At 36.0% G+C, this 20,462-nt stretch overlaps 1 protein-coding gene across 1 annotated transcript in view; it reads right to left on the bottom strand.

Annotated features, from left to right (window-relative positions):
- Positions 1-4,070: 4,070 nt before the first annotated feature.
- The window catches only part of LOC149772751 (uncharacterized), a 35,911-nt gene continuing 19,519 nt past the window's right edge, over positions 4,071-20,462 (bottom strand). Inside the window, exons 7-10 of the mRNA XM_089947308.1 lie at positions 17,887-18,158; positions 14,836-14,976; positions 10,029-10,412; positions 4,071-6,199 (exon numbers count right to left, since the gene is read on the bottom strand). Coding sequence (XP_089803434.1) covers positions 6,102-6,199; positions 10,029-10,412; positions 14,836-14,976; positions 17,887-18,158 — 895 coding nt within the window. The 3' untranslated portion in view covers positions 4,071-6,101. The remainder of the gene's footprint in view (positions 6,200-10,028; positions 10,413-14,835; positions 14,977-17,886; positions 18,159-20,462) is intronic.

Genomic DNA, 20,462 nt, shown 5'->3' with positions numbered 1-20,462 from the left:
AAGTGCTGCATACAACACATTGGTCATACTTGCTTACAGGTCAAGTCCAACTGCACACAAAAGAGCTTGATCTGCCATTGCCCAATATGCCAGCAGATCAAGGTCAATGTTCTAATGATTACTACTAACAACAGGTTTACATCCAGGACAGTCGGTGCATGTTGTAATAGTAGATCTAGGTCTGTTAATTTGCAGTTGGACTAAACTGGAAAGTCGATATCGATGGTAACCAATCTGATTAAAATGTAGAACATAAAGCCACCAATGGCCAGATTATTAGCCATGAATATACCTCTCCTTGGATAATTCGTGCACAACAGGATCCACAAACCTAGACTGTACTATAAGCAAATGCACGAGTTACCAAATGACCTCCAAAAATTTACAATAAATCATTTTGACATCAAGACAACTGTCGGGGGTGGGGGTGGGGTTATTGACTGAATCCTCATTTTACAATTACATCAATAATAATATTTAATAACGTGCTTTTCCTAAATGAAGTTGTTCATTATTCTGTATAAATAACCTTTATTTTCAAATGTCCAACATATGATAGTTCCAACTGGTTTCGGCACTTAATTAGGTTCTCAGAGTAGAAATGCTCACAGACATAGCTGTTATTGTTGATTGACGCATTTTACATTTAATTACAAGAGGACACATTGCATTTATGATGATTACACTTAAAAGAAAATAAAAGATGAACTAGAACACAAATTTAAATTGATAATTTTTTAATTTAATTTGTATTTATTTACTAAAGTACTGCCTCCACTTGGAGTGAATGATATTTTCATTGATCGAAATTTCCTTACTCATCGTTAATTGCGGTGTACTAGGAATGTCGTTTGGAAAGAAAATGTAAAAAATTGTATGACCTATTTTTAAATTAGATATTTCTTAGTGTTGATTAAAATTTCCAGGTCCTATCTACCATTTTTGAAGATAAAACGAGCGATACATCAAAGTTTCCAGAGCCAATTTTGATTGCAATTTTCTTCAAGTTCAATAAATGTGGATCAATTTTTGTGTTATTTTCTAGTTTATCAAATGTGATCCATACTGGACCCAGTGTTATAAGCGGGTTCATGAGATGACAGGGTGCGAGTTATCGAGGGAATGGTTTACTACGATTAATTTTCATTCAATATTAAGTTTTGAAAAATTGTTCCTTTGAACCTCACTGTGAGGAAATAGTCCGCTTTTTTCCGTCTTGACAGTCATAATTTGAACTTTTGGCTGGCTAAGGGTTACATAAGGCTTATGATGGCTACAGATGCGAGGCCAACAGCAGATGGCTGGTTATGTGTTTATTCAGTAATTAGTTGAGTCGACTAGTCTTTTCAAAGGAACAAGCTCTTCATGTCGCTAAGAAGGCCAGACTTTTGCATTCAGTTACAGGTGAAAAGATTTGGGCCCACGTACTGCCAATCATTAAATAAGGCATAAATATTTACGACCCACCTGGTGCAGCCATGTGCACACGTGTTGATAATTGAGGTGGTTGTTACTGTTGTCAGGTTTTTTAAAAGTATTGTTTAAAAAAAATGTCAGATAAGGGTAAACTAATCGCCTGTGACATCTTGGTGTGTTGATTGAGTAAATCTGGCAGGATAAATGACTAACAATGTGATCAATTATTTAGACCACAGGGGCTCGTTACAAAGAAAATCAAGGGATGGGGGTTCTAACCTGTAATAATATAACACAAGGGAAGGCACCGGTCCGCACCCCTCGGCAGTTCCAACACTGCTATTTTATCCTAATTGCGTCTGCTAATTTCCATCTTAGGCCAGTTGTAATCAAGAATAGTTCAATTTTCAAACAGCTTGACACACTTCGTTCAATTTGTGATATAATGGAGAAAATGCAATAATTGTTCGCAGATCTTGACGTCTGGACATTAACCCTACTCACAGTGCAATTTTGCATTCGGACAATCTTGGATTTCACCATTGACCGAAAGGTAAGTTTGTTCGGATCTGTTTTGAAAATTGAACTATTCTTGATTACGACTGGCCTAATAATGTTTCCTACCTGAAATATTCTCAGCATGTTTTTTAATATTTTAAAATGTTTTTCTAATTTCATGTTGTTTGTTTCTGTAATATTATTATGTTTCTTACCTTACATGTGTTGTCTAATGTTGTAAAGCGCTTAGAGCTTTTAAAGATTAGGCGCTATACAAAGTCCTCATTATTATTACTATTATTATTATAATGTGCAGTGGGGGAAAACCTTGCCCTTGTCTCCTTTTAATAGTGCCAATATTATGCTGAGCAACATGTGGCCTAGAATGCTTTTATTTGTGGGAATGCATGGAAAGGTTCTACTGTAATGTAATCAGTGAAGTATTCTAGGAGAAGCAAAATTTACTATAAACAAATATGGTTTCTTCTTTGAATGCATTCCCTGATCACCTTAACATTGAAAGAATAGGTAATAGAAGCAGGGAATGTTGGGAGAATAACCAACAGGAGTAGATAATGCTCAGCATCCTGCCTCTAACAGGCGTATATAATAAATTCTTCCGATTCAAGTACCGGGCAAACCAGAAAAAGTCTTAAACATGCAGCTATGAGGTTGTGCTAACATGAACCAGGCCTGTGGTCATCCAGGTCAAGGACATTTGACCAACCGGATGAAATACTTAGTCTTTCTCAAGCTATATCACAGGAAATACAAAAACACCCGAGAAAGTTGACTAGTATACTAGCCATTAGTTTCCAACGTATCTTGGGTTTAGATGTTATGTTCAAATGCGAAGCTTGCCGAGCTCAATGTAATCTCGAAAGTTGAAATCTTCATGAAGTTTATCTGTTCTTTTGAGACTTGATAGTATGCAATGCTTATAGCTCGCTTCATCAAGGGCTTGAGGGTTTATATTCTGTTTCCTAGTCTTCACTATTAGAAAGATGTTGTACCGTACGACATACGCAGAGTCTTGCTATTTTAAAGGAGTGCATGAACCCTCTGATTGCCAGCTGATAGTAACCTGTTCTCAGCTACAAAGCCTGACTGCATCATTAGGACCAACGAACCATTCAATCTGAACTGAAGATAGTTTATGTCCACTGAGAGATTTTGGCCTATTCAAATAAGCACACACTGGCAGCCATATTCAATAAATTGGCACAATTTTTATTTAGTACCATCTAGGCATCATAAGAATCGGCAGGTAAAACCCATATGTTGATAAATATCCATCCATTTAGGAAGAGTCGGGATAACTATTTTCATGACGACCATGTTATTTGCAGTATTTTCATTAAGAACCAACTTGACACCATATGAACTCCTCAGATGAAAACCCTTGTTTCAAAATGACGTCTATTTTTGAGATTGCCATCATTGGACATCAGCTAAGCACCAATTTGGACCATTAAAACATTATAATAAGTCTTCTGGTCAAAACTGGTGTTGAGCTGATTTTACATTTTGGAGGAGAAACAAACAAAATTTTTTATGATGGCTGCTACATTGGTTATTATATTCAAACCATCCATTTCCATTTAGGAACAACTAAATATGTTTTTTGGTAAAAGCACAATATTAAAATGACCAGCTGAACAGAAGTAATGATGAGATTGTGGCCATCATATAGCACCCTTTTGATTTACGACCAACTAAACGTCACAAGAAGTCTTGTTGTGAAAAACCATGCTTATATGACCATTTTTTATTCAGGACTTGCAGAGACGAGATTTTCAATATGGCCATTGTGGTAGTCACACTGGATGTCTGAGCAGTACCATTTCCATTTAGGACCAACTACACCTCACAAGGTCAGAATTCTCCCAATTTTTTCAGTTGGGTTGGCAGGTCTGCACATACCCACATTGGCTGAACCAGAGATTTGAACCCACTTGGAGGTGAGATGACACTGATCCGTAACGGTGAATGCTTTAGACCATTCTACCACCCTCTTCATTGTGTTTGTGTGCGTCTCTCTCTCTCTACCACTTAAATATATATACACACATAAATACAAAATGAAAATTTACAAATGTCCTGAACTTGCTGTTTCTTTCTCAATACTGAGCAAAAATATATTAAATGAAAAAGACTGTTACAAATATATATTTTATTCTTCTTGTAAAAGGTTACCATTAAAAACATTCATTAAAACAAATGAGCATGTACAAAGACATCTGTGCATATATAAAGAGGGAAGTAACAGTTGTTTCCCTTTCTATTACTAAGAATTCTTGTCCAATTTGGAGAAGTAAGAAAGTCCCATAAATGTCCCCACTTGATGATAAATCGGCTTCATCACATCATAGCCCATAAATTCCCAATAATGAACCCAATTTCATATTTTCACAGCTCAAAATAACTGTTTATTCCAAACATTTTTATCTCCAGAGTAGGCATACTTTAATGGAAAATATATATTCACAATGATATCCATCATCACAAAGTTGGATCTCAGTCAAAACTCCCCATTACTGCCATACAACAACTGATATCGGGTACATTTACTTCCACCCCCAATCAACAAGGTCGAGAGATTAAAAAATAACCTTGATGTAAATTGGCAAGAGAAATGACGAATCTAGCCTGCACATTCTGCTGCAATTTTAACTTACATTGCCATATATTATCCTATTTTGCTTGTTTTTCAAGGGATATAAAGGGGCTGCATAAGAAAAGGGTGTCAAATGTGTAGGTATTTAAAAATAATGAGGAAAACAGAATCATATGTGACAAGGATTAACAACCTTAGTCACTGCAAAACTGATACAGCAATGACAAAATGCACTGCAAAATTATAAAACTTCAAAATTAACATTTTAAATTTCTGGCTACACTTTATTTAGTATTTGTACTTTGTACATCATGCATCCTTGATCTGCTTACTGCAGTAATGGCAACATATCAGAGATTTATGTGTCAATCTCTGAAATATCATCCATCCAAGCCATGACATCTCCAGACCATGCTAAGCAATCAAAACAAGCCTCATCCAGGTTCCAAAGCCCTATGTGACATGACCTGTTCTTCAGACCATGCTTTGTAATTATAACAAGCCTCATCCAAGTTCCAAAGCCCTATGTGACATGACCTGATCTCCAGACCATGCTTTGTAATTATAACAAGCCTCATCCAAGTTCCAAAGCCCTATGTGACATGACCTGATCTCCAGACCATGCTTTGTAATTATAACAAGCCTCATCCAAGTGCCAAAGCCCTATGTGACATGACCTGTTCTCCAGATCATGCTTTGTAATTATAACAAGCCTCATCCAAGTTCCAAAGCCCTATGTGACATGACCTGATCTCCAGACCATGCTTTGTAATTATAACAAGCCTCATCCAAGTTCCAAAGCCCTATATGACATGACCTGTTCTCCAGATCATGCTAAGTAATCAAGAAAACAAGCCTCATACAAGTTACAACGCTCTATGTGTGATGACCTGTTCTCCAGACCATGTTATGTAATCAAGAAAACAAGCCTCATCCAGGTTCCAAAGCCCTATGTGACATGACCTGTTCTCCAGACCATGCTTTGCTATCAAGACAACAGGCCTCATCCAAGTTCCAAAGTTCTATGTGCCATGACCCATTCTCCAGACCATGCTTCATTATCAAAACAACAGGCCCATTCTCCAGACCATGCAATGCAACCATGACAATCAGCCTCATCCAAGTTCCAAAGACCTATGTGCCATGACCTGATCTCCAGGCCATGCAATGCAACCATGACAATCAGCCTCATCCAAGTTCCAAAGACCTATGTGCCACTCAGTAGTGTGGATCATCAGTCGACAATGAATCGAGAATTTACAGGTGATGGATGCCAATACAGAACCAAGCAGGAGGGAAGCAGGCAGCACAATGATTAGTGGAAAACAAATGTCCATCACACTTTTTTAAAAAGGATTTATGAGCATTTTCATGTTCAGTGTTATGCTACATGGAATGTCTGCTTGAGGCAGATGTAGAATATTCACCAAACGGGGCAATGTCCACTGGCAATGATAAAGGCTTGATATGCACTCAAAAACACATCCCAAGTGAATGCTAGACTGACACTGAATCTCTTTCTATACAAATCAGCATAACTGAGGATCGATGTGTAGTGCTGAATGGAGCATCAGCTTAGTACCATGTACACAACAAGGAAAACATTCATGACAACACTGGCTCCCATCACCACACCAATCAGAAATGATGGCTGCATCAAAAGTTTGCCTGAAAAAGAGATTAAATAAAACTGGTAACAGGAGTCTGATTAAATGAACTGGTAATGGGCAGTCTGATTAAACAAACTGGTAACAGGAGTCTAATTAAAAATGAACTTGTAACAAGCAGTCTGATTGAATGAACTGGTAATGGGCAGTCTGATTAAACAAACTGGTAACAGGAGTCTAATTAAAAATGAACTTGTAACAAGCAGTCTGATTAAATCACTGGTAGGCAGTCTAATTCAATGAATTGGTAACATGCAGTCAATAAATGAACTAGTAACAGACAGTCTAATTAAATGAACTGATAGGCAGACTGATTAAATGAACTGGTAACAGGTGGTCTGATTAAAAGAACTGATAACAGACAGTGATTAAATGAACTGGTAGGCAGCCTAATTAAATGAACTGGTAACAGGCGGTCTGATTTTAAAAAAATGATAACAGACAGTCTGATTAAATGAACTGGTAGGCAGTCTAATTAAATGAACTTGTATCAGACAGTCATTAAATGAACTGGTAGCAGTCTAATTAAATCAACTGGTAGACAGTTTGATTAAATGAACGAGAAGGCAGTCTGATTAAATGAACTGGTAGGCAGTCTAATTAAATGAACTGATAACAGGCGGTCTGATTAAAAAAATCAATAACAGACAGTCTGATTAAAGCCTGGGTCAGCTGGGTCACTGGGAAAGGCACTTGGCTCCCATTTCCTCAACATGCTATAGCCAAAATGCAAAACAATAGACAACCTACGATACGATGCATTACTGGTACACATACCAACTCGAAGATCTTGTGTCTTTAGAAGGTTTGTTAATGGTAGGGTGGTGCTATTTTATGTGTTGACTACTGGTCATGTTTAGAGTTCGTAGGCAGGCAGACATCAATTTGTCATCTGTTCATATGCTATTCTCATCTTTGATAAGATAACGAGAAAAAAAGAATCCAGACTGACTACCTGTTAGTCTTCAACGATTCTAATTCAACCATTCCAACCATTATTTCAGACTGTTCAAAGATATTTGATTCTATTAGACAAGTTATGATGCAACAATGAAATTTCAATTAAATCAGGAGCAAGTGTGAATCATCTCCTTTACACTGACATGTTATCAGTGTCTGAACATGATGACATACAAAAATGGCATGGAATCAACAGGATAAGGGAAGGAGATCTCAAACCATACACGTTAATCACCTTGTGTTAATTTGTTGAAGGTTTAGGGGGTGTTGCTCTTTCTTGCTAACAGAAACAAATCATTGCACACATGATGACTTTTTCATACGAATTCTCAATTTAATGACTTAAAAGACGAAGGACTAATTATTATTATAATTATTTGTGACGGCTGATGATTAAAATAACCTGTATCAGGTACGATTCATTTTGTACGATTCTTCGCCTCTTGTATCAACATGTGCATTGATATGACAAAATTATTGATTTACTGATACATCATTAAATCATTCCATCCTATTTAAAAGTACCATTAGAACCATCAAAAACAAAATCGACTTGAACTCAAGTTCAGACTCGTAATTCATCAAATTTCAACTTTCACATCAACAAATGAAAAATGCCCTTTAAAACTGTTATTGACAACTCTCCTTAACGCAAAATGTAATTCTTAATCTGATAGGTTACTAAAAATAAGTAGACTGGGAATTCCAAACGTCCAAAGATCATGAACTTACATTGGTTATAACGGCTTATTATAAGCAGATTTCAATTTTAATCGGGTTAGTAACACCAGTTTTAAAATTGTAGAGAAAACAAGAAATTGTATGAATTTTCATCACAAGTATTAGACCAGGATATATACGTCAGCAACAAGTCTTTCACAAATTTACCAAACCATCACGCCAATTTCTGTTTACATTATGTGTTCAACTGCCAATATCTCCCTAAACGAATAATGAAGAAACACCATGCATTAGCAATATTTTTCAGCTACCCTACGACAGTGTGATGGACAGTCAATTATCATATTTCTCTGATGAAAATCAGATTTAATACTTACTCAAACCGATTCTTCATTCATATATGAAAAAAGAAGCAGCACGAGTAAATCTGTTGCTTTTTAGTAATGACATCCATACTGGATGGGGGATCAGTCTCACTTGTACAGCTTTTAAGACTTTATACCAGGAGGCTTTCCAAGAAATTGGTCAACTTATTTAACCATTTTCTAATATGTCGTTTAAAACTTTTTCTATTATATTACTAATATCAGACCTGCCTACCCTAACAAGATTGTCTCAGTATGGCAGTTGGGTTTTCCCCCCACAATTCTGATCAGTTTTTTCAGTAAGGTGTAACAAAATATCATGTGATACTACTGTCAAGTTGGAAAATATGTATTTATAACATTTAGAATTCCAAACTGTTGCATCGACGGTAAACATTATGTTCATTTAAAAAGTTTGTGAAGTACAGATAGACCTTATTTACATCTTTTACAAATGCACAAACTTCAGTTCCAAACCTTACACAGCTCTCAACTTTATGCAATTCTTGGAATTTTTATTTTAATTTCACATGATGACAATCGTATCTCCTGCCATGTGACATACTCAAATTGATACACGAAGTCCAATAAATGTAATAGTGTCTGTTCCTGCTATTATTCTGAATGTTCCTTTTCATTGGTCTTTACCGATTATTACAACATTTTTAAAAGGTTTATTTTTCTTTCATCTTTAACAGGTTTTGGTCACTTTACGCCATTTTTAATATACTCAACAGTCTGATAACACAGATGCTTTGCATGAAAAAATGTGTGCAATTTAAAGCATCCGAGATGCTACTGTAAAGTTAGTTTGGTTCAATAATTCCAATGAAGTTAATATGAAACCCAGATCCAAATCAAATAGGGACAAGCCAATTTTACCATAATAATCATACTTCCAAAGTTGTTCCTTTTATTCTGTAAATTCAGATTTTACAGGTAATTTTCATAAGACTGACGGCAACATCATAAGGGATGGCAGGTCTGCATACTGAATAGCTGATAAAGTATCATTTTAGAAAAGTCTTCATGAATGTATGCTTTCTGTCAAATTCTGCTGTGCAGTTTCTGAGAGTCATTTTAAGGTTTTATTACATTTAGTAACGGTAGTAACAGAATTATCTGCAACAATTTTAAAGGCCCTCTTGCCAGGATGCTTTCGGACTAATTAGGAAACAAATTTTTGAAGTAATTTGAAGGCTCCTCTACTCGGAAGTAACTGCAATAATTGATCTGCATTATGTATAAAGGTCTCAAAGGCCGCTATGAAAGAATGCTGTTCAATTGGACAGTTTTCTAGTTTGAGAAGTTTTCTGTTTTTAGTAATGGTAACATACTGAATAGTGGATTGGTATCATTTGTATAAAATCTGAAGTCTTTATTCCAGAATATTTTCTAATTTGTTCAGTTATTTTCTTGTGTTTTTAACAAGAAGTAATTTACAGGTTTTTCCTTACAAATTGTTGATGTGTTATGTCTCATTATTCCACTAACACTGGTGACACAATAATCATTTATACAAGCTGGACTTAAATTTACCCCATTTCGTCCTTGCAGATATTAAACAAAACCAGTCACAAAATTATCTCGTACAGAGAAGTTAAATGACACCCAGAAAATATGGCAACAGAAAAAATGAATCTCTTGAAATAACATCTATGCTAATGACATGTAAGTAAAAATTATGGATTATGAGATTTAAAAAGTAATTTTTTTACCAGAATTTAGTGGATCAGTTAAAGTTTGTAAAAAGGAAAATAATCTTTGAAAGACTACCACTCAACTTGATGCCATAATAAATCAACCTGACGCTATAAGATATACCTTTACTCTGGCTAGACTCTTCTAATTTTGTAGTGCTATCAACTGGGCAGTACGAGGATATGCGGGATGGAGTCCTCCGTGTTAATCTTTCTATTTCGTCCTCCTCATCCTCGTCAAACTGAGAGTGATTCTTTCCACTCCACAGTGAAAACTTTGTCTGTGGCATAGTAAACGTAGACCCACTGTTCTTAACTATTATGGATGGTGTGGATGATTTAAAGGCTGGAAATGTATTCATTGAGGAAAGGCCCTGAAAATCCTTTTTCCCTCCAAAGAATGAGCTCTTACTGGGAGATGGGACTGATGAGGACAATTTCTGGAACAAGTTTACGTTCTCTTCACTCATGGCAAATTTCTTGTCAAGCCCCTGAAAATTAAATTTATCTGAAAAGAAAAAGACATATTAGTATGCAAAACTGAATGTATGAAAAAGGCGGCAAGGTCAATGACTTGTATAGTGTAGTAATCTGCAGTAAATATAAACCAAGCGATAAACCAGTCTTAAAAACAAATTTTCTTTATGTTTAGCACAGTCTCATTTTGTACACGGAAGGCTCAAATGTACCAAAGATCACTCACCTGACTCTATAAAACAGATGAATACAAAAGGAGTTGCTAAGCAAACTAAAACTATACAAATTTTACAAAAAACAAATCATATAGAACTCACATATAGCAAGGAGAAAAAAACTGAACTAAACTAACTGCTTAGAGCCTATATCAAGTAGAGTGATAACACTTCCATGTAACAATGACGTCTTCATAAAGATGATATTCCAGAAGGTGACTGTGACTAAGGATTCTGACTAGAAAAATTCTCTTAAAATCTGGTCCTCCAATACTACTTGAAGGGCCTGAACTGAGCATACTAGATAATGTACTACTGCAATGAAAATAAGCTACTGAAATATATCTTGTAAAATTTAGTAAAACTCGTATAGTAATCAACCTAATTCATTACCATCACAACAAGAGCTTGGTAAAGGACATCAAACGAGAGGGGGAAGAATATTTACGGTAAGAATTGTATCATTAACATCTAGAGGCTCCCAATACTTGCTCTGCTGTGCACTAGAAGAAAGTACTGGAGTGGGAATAAATAAAGACTTCTGAGAGTAACCAAGTTCACAGTGGGATTCTGAGTCCCTAAGAGTGGAGGTTTAGTTGGGTCATAAAACTGAATGGCATAGTAGAGCTGGATGCTGCAACCATCAGTCAAAGCTGGGGTGGGGGGACAGACCACCCTCTTGTTGCTAGTGAACTCTTGTCACTGACAAACTTCTGTGAAAGTTAGCAGACCATCCTGGCATGCGAGATCAACAGCAGGTCTGAACAAGAAGCCACCCGCAAAACTCACTCCAAAGTGAGGAGAATCTCTGTATCCTTAATGCTTAAAGGCTTCAGACAAATGTTCTGGAGAAGGTGGTGGTAAACAACTATAAAAAACTCCTAAAACATTTGGCCCAATGGGTGATAGAAGGCCAGGGGCATTCATGGTTGGAGAAGGAACAATGACCACAGGTTCCAACATGAACTTGTTAGAGTCCATAATTCAGAGAGGCAAGGCTGATCTCTCTCCCCATTTGTTCCTCATCCCTCTGGAGAGGTGAATAACAAAAAAATGTAAGTAAATTACAACAAAATTAATAAAATAAAACCTTAACTTGAATTGCCTTCACAGATTTGCTCTTACATATTTATTGTCAGCAGTACACAAAGACCGTAATTACACCACTCCCTCGATGACTTACGCACTGATAACTTGCAAACCTGCACATAATATGTTGTCAGATGTGTATCCCATTTTTTAAACCAAAAAATTCCCCAAAAATGTATCCCTATTTGAACTTGAAGAAAATCACAGTCAAAATTGGTTAACGGAAACTTTTATGTATCGCTCATTTTATTGTCAAATACGGTAGATAGGACCTGGAAAGTTAAATCAACATTATGAAATATCAAATTTAAAAATAGGTCTTTCCTAACAACATTCCTAGTACACCACTATTAACGATATGTAATGAAATTTTGATAAATGAAAACGTCACTTAGATCGAATAGAGGCAGCACACATTAATATATACAAATTAAATAAAAAAATTATCTACTGAAATTTGCATTCTAGTTATATCTTTTACTTCCTTTTAAGTGTAATCGTCATAAATTTAATGTGTCCTCTTGTAATTAAACATAAAACGTGCCAATCTATTGCAACAGCTTTGTCCACGAGTGTTTCTCTGAGAACCTAATTAAGTGCAGACCCTGTTTTGATAACTGACTTCCGGAAGTATTTGTTGTATTATTGCATTGAATTAAAAGCTGGCCTCCTCACGTTAATTATTATTTTTTGAATCCAATAAAGGAGGGGGAATAAAATAAAAGTTGAAAGGCATGCAAATCCCACAAACTTAAAATCTAGTGGCCTTGGTCATATGTCGGGTGAACTCACTTCATTTGATCAATCAAACACTCATAAATGTTACTGTGCATGTAACATAAACTACCTTAAATTAACCGATTCTTTCACAACTGTGATCAAAGATAACAAGGCAGCAAAGCAAAATGAATACGTCATAAAATAAAGAGAATTTCTAAACTGGCACTTAGAGATATCCTCAAGGATGATAAGAAGTTTCATTATTGCTTCCAATGAAATCACAACATCAATATTGTACTAATTGAACACTACAAAAATTGAGTTTCAATGTAAACGATTGTCTCACAAAATAAATGTCACATGTTGTTTTTTTTAAGAAAAGGAATCTTGTTTGGTGGTGTATCAACAGTTAGTCTAGTTCCCTGCTCTGGGGACTCCTGATTTGGCAGGATAATATTAAACACCACTACGGGAAACAGACTCGTCAAGAAAACAAAAAGCAGTGACGTAATACACAGACTTTTTTGGCGCATACATGATGGTTGTTTAAACCAGATGGAGTAATCTTTCATATGTTGGACATTTTGAAAATAAATGTTATTTAAACAGAAAATTGAAAAACTTCATTAGAAAAAGCACATTATTAAAAATTATTATCGATGTGATTGTAAAATGAGGATTTAGTCAATAAACATCCCAGTTCCCTGACGTCACTCCCCCCCCCAGTTTTCTCCATATCAATGTGATTTTTTTTCCATTTTTTTGAGGTCCCTCACTTATAGTGCAGTTTATGTTTGTGGACCCCGTTGTGCGCGAGTTACCGAGGGAGAGGTGTAATTAGATCGCACTGATGGGCTAGTGGATAGAGCATCCGTCTTGAATATGGGTTCGAACCCCCAGCCAAGTCATACCAAAGACTTCTACAAATGGTACAAACAGATGCCTTGCTTAGCCCCAAACCATTAACTGATTCGGCCCCGATCCCGTCTGTAGGCGTGATGTGGCTGTACCCTATTCCAAGCTCTGCAGCATCAAAGTCATTTAAGATACACCAATGTGGGTGTTATTTAAAAAAAGCAGATAGATATAGCTCTAAAATGATATAAAATATTCTGATAGTTCTAATTGCACTGCAAAATACAGAGAGAAAAACCTCATTTTTGGGACCCGTTTTTTTCCCACCCAAATTTCGCTTGAGATCGGAATGCGATTTTGTGTCAGGATTTTAGACCTTTTGGCCTCAGATCTAAGGCACACTGCACACAGACAGGTGAACCTTTGCAAAAACTAGGATATGGTGGGCATCTGGAATAAAAAATGCGGTCTCCATACGAAAATGATGGGTTCATTAAGCAACCAAAAAAAAAAAAAAAAAAAAAATTATGCTTCTGCTTATGTGCAAGCAAAATAACCAATGGAAAATGATGTTTCTAATACAACTAGGCATTAGTCTCATGAAAAATCTGTTGAAAGCTGACGTATTACAATGTATTAAGAAATAGCCCCCCAAATGTCTTTCCTACGCACATTTCAGGCAAAAATGACAAAAACCTCTGGGGCCGAATGAGTTAAAAGGTTAGTATTAGGACTGGTCGGCCTGGTGTCAGGATAATGTGACTGGGTGGGATATTGTGCTACAAGTCTGTGGCATGATGCCCCAATGCTAGACATCACTATCAACTGCCACACTGCAGACATCGTAGCGATGTGACTGAAGAATTGTTAAAGCCACATTAAAAATTTAAATCACACACATTAGACCATAATTACCTAAAGTACAGTTTCAGCAATTCAGTTTGAAACTCCATTTAATTCAAAGACTTCTTGCCAGATATCTCAAGTTGATATAATCATTGTTTATTTTTCTTTTTCAATTTCATCTGGAAACAGCAATCATCTCATCACACGACATGCTCAAATGAACACACATGGCCAATAAATGTAATTGTTGCCTTTCTTGCTTTATTTCCCCATAATATAAATACTCCTTTATATGCTTCTATAATGTTTAAACTTTTAAGAGGCTTGGAGGTACTTTCATCTTTAAATGTTTTTGGTTTGTTGGATGTAATTTCTAGAAAATGCTATAAGCATCAGCTTGACCTTAAAAATACGGTCAGTTTAAATCGTATTATGTATGATTTGTAAAATCTGTACTGGTTCCCTGTGAATCTAATATGAAACCTGGATCCAGATCAAAAATGGACAAGCCAGTTTCCAGATCTGACCGCAAGGACTCGTATATAATTTAGCTATTATTCCATCAGTCTACAATTTTAAGTGATTTCAGAATGAATTTTGCTTTAATTCTAACGATTAGCAGGTCTGTGCAAGCAGGTAATGAATTAGTGCTATTAAAATCAACAATATCTGATATTCTAAAAATCAATACATATCATAGTATCATGTTTTTATGATGAGTCAACATACCTTGTCTGAAAGGAGACTGATTGGTGCTCTTGACAGTAAACTTGGCTGGGCTTATAAGTGGTCGTTGCTGCCTAATAACCTGGGTGCTGCCATTAAAATTAGACTGGTATCCTGATGTTGAAAAAGAACTTGAGAACACAGCTGAAAATGAAAGCATTTATCCGATGTCATTATGTTGTTTTTGAGTCAAACCAAAACTTAGCAAATCCTTTTTTTCCCCATTAGAAAGACTGACAGTCAAGTTACATTGATGCAAATAATAACATATTAGATATTACAGAAAAGACAACAGATAAATTAAGTTATAATATACTAATATGTTCAATGCAACCCATTATTTAATATGGGACATAAAAGTGTAAAATACATAAATATTAATAAATTTTACAGATTTTCACGATATTTTTTGGGCCACATATAAATTTTCACTTGTAAGTCAAGTCCAATTAAACTTTGCCATTGCATTATGCACCAGCAGATCTGGGACTATGAAGTTATTTTTAGGACTAATCAGTGGAATAAAGAACATGGACTTGTTGGTGTATTATGTGATGGCAGATCTGTCTACGTCTACAGTTAGAACTGCTTTGTTGTTGTTGTTGTTGTTGTAGGGTTTAATGCCATTTTTCAGCACGCGATAGGCTATACATGGCGGCCGGTATTAATGGAGGAGGAAGAACCTGGGAAACCCCCCGGAAAGAACCACCAACCCATGAGAAGCTACTGGCAAGCTTTCTCACATACCCACGTTGGCTGAATCCGAGACTTGAACCCACGCAGGCAGAGGTGAGATGGCAGTGATCCATAACGGAGAGCACTTTAGACCACTAGGGGCCCCCGAACTGCTTTGTATGTGAATGGTGTATTTTTGAAAGCCATAATTAACCACTTAGTCACAGATGGGGCATATCAATCAACAATTCTGATTAATTTCAATGAATGGCTTTGACATCAAATGATAAGGTAGGGCAAAAGCTAACTCAAGGAACTGATTTTTAAAATTATTTTTCACAATATAATTAGAAGTTTTGTTTCAATCACTGGTAGTTTTTCACAACGACAAAATCCTCTTAAGAGAACGATATGCAAACGAGCAGGCAGAGCTTTGTCCATTTTTTCTATTTGGCCTGAATAAATCAAATACTGATTAAAAATGTTGGGAACTGAACCTCTGACCATTTTGTTACTTTAATTGTACTGACATAATAAAATAACCAACTGTGTAAATATTTACAAAACAGCGATTGTTTGGTTAGGTGTTGTACTGCACAACAACACAAGCCGGTTATTAGTGCCAATGCATTTGGTGTCTAGTAAATGGACCAAGACTGTACCATGGATGTGACCTCCATAAACACTTACAGCCAAATCTTGATATATGTATGCAATACTTATCGAAATCCAAGTTGGGGGAGGGGTATGGCATGCTTCATTTGGAATAATATTATCAGCTTACAATAACATGAAAATTGTTGATAATTAAGGATTGATAGTATGGAGAAATACGATGAATTATTATTTAGTCTCACATCAACATAGCTGCCAACCTTCCAGGCTCACAATTAGTGAAAATGGAATAAAAAGTCGTGAATTTTGACATGAATTAGTGAAAAATACCATGACAATAACTCAATCCACTCTGTCCGTCAATACTACACTATATCAAGTATAAAACTAAAACACTACATATATGCAGAAATATTTATTTATCAAGACATGATACTGTGGCAGACTTGAACTTCCTCAACTGCTTGATCATAAATTTGTTTTCTAAACAGTTCAGACTTCTTGCCTGCTGGTTAATCTTGGTGACTAAAATTGCTGACAAATTTTCTGCAACTAAGAAGGCCCTAAAGTCTGACTTATTTTTCTTCACTAGAGAAAATACTCTTTCGCTGTCACTGTTGCTGTGAGGAATGCACAGGAGCTGCAGCACTTTTGGTTCTTCCACAGGAAAATTTGGAAGCAATTTTCGAGTCTGGGAACATTTGTCAGAACAAATGTTTAGCATGGTCTCCAGCTGATAAAAATAGATTGTGTTCGACAAGAAAACTCACAAATAATGCTTCGGCGTTGGTAGATTGCAGGTCTTACGCTGATGGCTTAAAATATTCCAGAGCTGAAATCTGCAAATACTTAATTTTCCCGACATATATGTGTTTTTTGCAATTGATGTGCTTCCTCTCTGCGACCATGCACATTACTACAATTTGTGGCACACTGAGTGCAAAATGCATGATGTATATCAATGTTTAATGGCAGACTGCATGGCCAATTTTTTTATATATTCCAAATTAAACTTCACTTTTTGAGCAATACATTTCTTTTTCCTTGGTGGTTAAGACAATTTCAAGATCTTACATGTGAGGCTGAACATTAACTCAAATCAGTGTTGGTGACGCATGCGCAGAGCAAAATTCCAGTTAGGCCCCAGTTTCTCTCAAAAGCATTTGTAAAATTACTCTTATACATATAGATTAAAATAGGCTAAAATGCTTGCTACCGGGCCAACTGTACTAATCGGCCATAGTTCTAATATCGCGACCAGCAGAACTGGACCGTTTCGGCAACTGTGAATACCATGACTAGTGCTTAACAGGAAATTGGTTATTTTATTAAAGATTTAAGATAATTGAGAATTCGTGAATTTTTGGCTTGCGGCATGAATCACCGAAAAAGTTGTGAAATTCACAACAAATTTGTGAGGGTTGGCAGCTATGCATCAACCTGTTATTACATCCAGCATGCTCTTCAGGTTACGCCTTTTTAATGCAAAGGAGTTGCACTCACAAATAGGTATCAAGATATTAAGTTGTTACCTTGCATCCAATTTTAAATGAGAAAATTATAGAAATGCAACACTTAATTAAGGTGTGATGAACATGTATATTAGTCTAACACGGGCACTAGATACCTTTTAATGTTTGTGACAGCATAAAAAAGTAAATTGTAAAGTACATGTATGTGCTGTTTTCTTTCTACCTAAATATTTATGTGTAACTAAATTTTTATTGTTTTACAAAACTGCTCTATGTAGCTGTTGATATATACCAGAATCAGTCCGTTTGAGAGAAGTACTTGGGCCAAGACTAATCGTTTCCAAATCAGTCCTAGTGTCCTCCAAGGATGAATCGGGCTCATCAAGCTTTGTGGCTGGGTTGATGGGTTTGAAAGCTGACTGTGACAAAGGAAATATAAATGGAGATGAGGGCATTTCCTTAGGACGAAATGATGTGGTTCTTGTCGGCTGGCTGACTGAAGAAAATGGAGAGATACTTGTAGCATCACCTGTTGAATTCCGGCCAGGTGAATCAAGCTGAACCCTGTTCAAAAGATATACCAGGCTTTGTAGAAATATACACTTATAACAAATATATCATGGTAATGGTCCATTTTACAGTGCAATTGTTCTCAACATTCATATGCATACATAATACAGGTAAAACTTGTTATGAGCGACCTCTGCTGTAAGTGATCACCTGTCATTTCCAACCACAATCACAATGCACTGATCAATTTTATTATATAAATGCTTAATTGTGAGCGACCACCTGCTGAATGCGACCAGTGACCACAATATCTTGGCAATATATGCATTTTGACACTGCTATGAACAACAGCATCGCAAAAACGGGGATAAACTCCACTGACCTTTTTTTGATCAATGGAACAATGACTGCATATACCATTCTAAAAATATAAAGACTGGTTACTGATATCTGAATTTTGTAGGCATGCTCAGTGTTTTTAGTATCTGTTGTAAACCAGACTCAAGTACATGTAGATTATTCCCGCACTTAGCCTGGTACCTGGCCTTATCGTTGATGGAGCCCATAATTAAGAGTAGCCCCAGTATCCCTATGAATAACAGTATTGCGAGAACATAGACACCACTGACCTATATATAACAATGACTGCTTGATTATTAACAATTGTTCTGATGAAAAAAAAAATATTTTGGCTACGGTGTTAAATGCTACAGTCTGTAAACCAGGCTGAAGTACATGTCGCGAATTGCCACTGTAGTGCTGAAATTGACGTAGTGGTCACGTATATTGTTTGTGTTAGAGTTAATCTGTTTTGCCTGGGGCTGAATAAGGTCTTTGCTTATTATACCAGCAAGAGAGAATCGTTTGCGGGATTCGACTGATAGTGTTAGAGACTTGTGATGTTTTTTCCCCAATGTTACGGTGATTACATCCCAATCACAAAGCTATCATCTATTCAAGTTGGTACAACCGGGTTATACACTTCGTTTATAGAGTTAATGCCTGTATGTCTCCTTTGAATTAAGCTGCATACTTTTATCTCTGAGTAAACAATTCTGTTTCTGGAGGAGATAATTGTCTTTTTTATTTCATTAATTGTTAGATATGCAATGCACATGTATAGATTTTTCATAGTTTCACAAAGCCTAGTCAAAACTGTCTTTACATTCAATATTACAACTGAGCACTAATAATGTTAACACCTAGAACCTTAATAACAATGGACAAACCTCCAAATAAAAAGAGACAAATTTTAAAACTGAAGAAAAATAATTATTGTAACGAAAAGAAGTGAAAAAGGGAAGACTACTCGCAAAATAGCAGCATAAACAACAGTAAAACAAATTTAGGGTGTAATGAAGGAAAAGGAGTAAATCAGAAATGCTTTTATATGCTAATACATGTGATCTTCAAATGTAAAGGTGATTTCATGTTTAAGGATAGAAGTATGTCTTTACTGCTATATAATTTTGTTTTTAGATGAATGCATACAATATTTTAGCAAGAACTATTAATAAAGAATAGAATATTTGTACAGTGATTGTTGTTATTTTTCTTTAAACGGGCCTGAAACTGGACCTTGGAAACCGATCTTTTTGTACAAACCTGTTATGAGAGACCACCTGTCTTGAGAGACCATTTTTTTTGGCAGAAAGGGGCTGTCTCTCACAACAGGTTTTGCTGTCCAACAAAAGATCTGAGAAATTTTAGAATGCAAAAGAGGTACGTGTCAGTGTAAAAGATACATAATTTTTTGCTTCAGATTGCAGGAATATGTCCCTCATGTGACTAGTGAAAACAATATAAAAAATTTTTTTCACATTACAGGAAGGCCACTCTTGTGACTAGTGTAAATGATATAAAATGCTTTGTTTCACATTACAGAAAGGTCACTCTTGCAACAAGTGTAAGCAATGGAGATATAAACCTTTGTTTCACACTGCAGAAATGTTACTCTTGCGACTTGTGATAGAAAATTCTGTTTCACATTGCAGCATTGTCCCATTTGTGACTAGTGTAAACAAAATACAATTCTTTGTTTCACATTACAGGAAGGTCACTCTTGTGATGTACACTTTTGTTTTATGAGCTACTGACTCATCAGTCTCCACAATGTCTAATCAACACTCTTATTACAGACCACTGAAGAGTTTTTGTTTGATGTCTAATTGACTCTTATTACAGACCACTGAAGGGTTTTGTTTGATGTCTAATTGACACTCTTATTACAGACCACTGAAGAGTTTTTGTTTCATGTCTAATTGACCCTTATTACAGACCACTGAAGAGTTTTCATTTATTGTCTCATTGACACTCTTATTACAGACAACCTAACAGTTTTTGTGTGATGTCTAATTG

Source organism: Sinohyriopsis cumingii, unplaced genomic scaffold, assembly GCF_028554795.1.
Source record: "Sinohyriopsis cumingii isolate HCF-2022 unplaced genomic scaffold, ASM2855479v2 utg001176l, whole genome shotgun sequence".
NCBI lineage: Eukaryota > Metazoa > Mollusca > Bivalvia > Unionida > Unionidae > Sinohyriopsis > Sinohyriopsis cumingii.
Note: the sequence above shows the minus strand (reverse complement) of the source record. Positions and strands in the feature narration are given on the sequence as shown.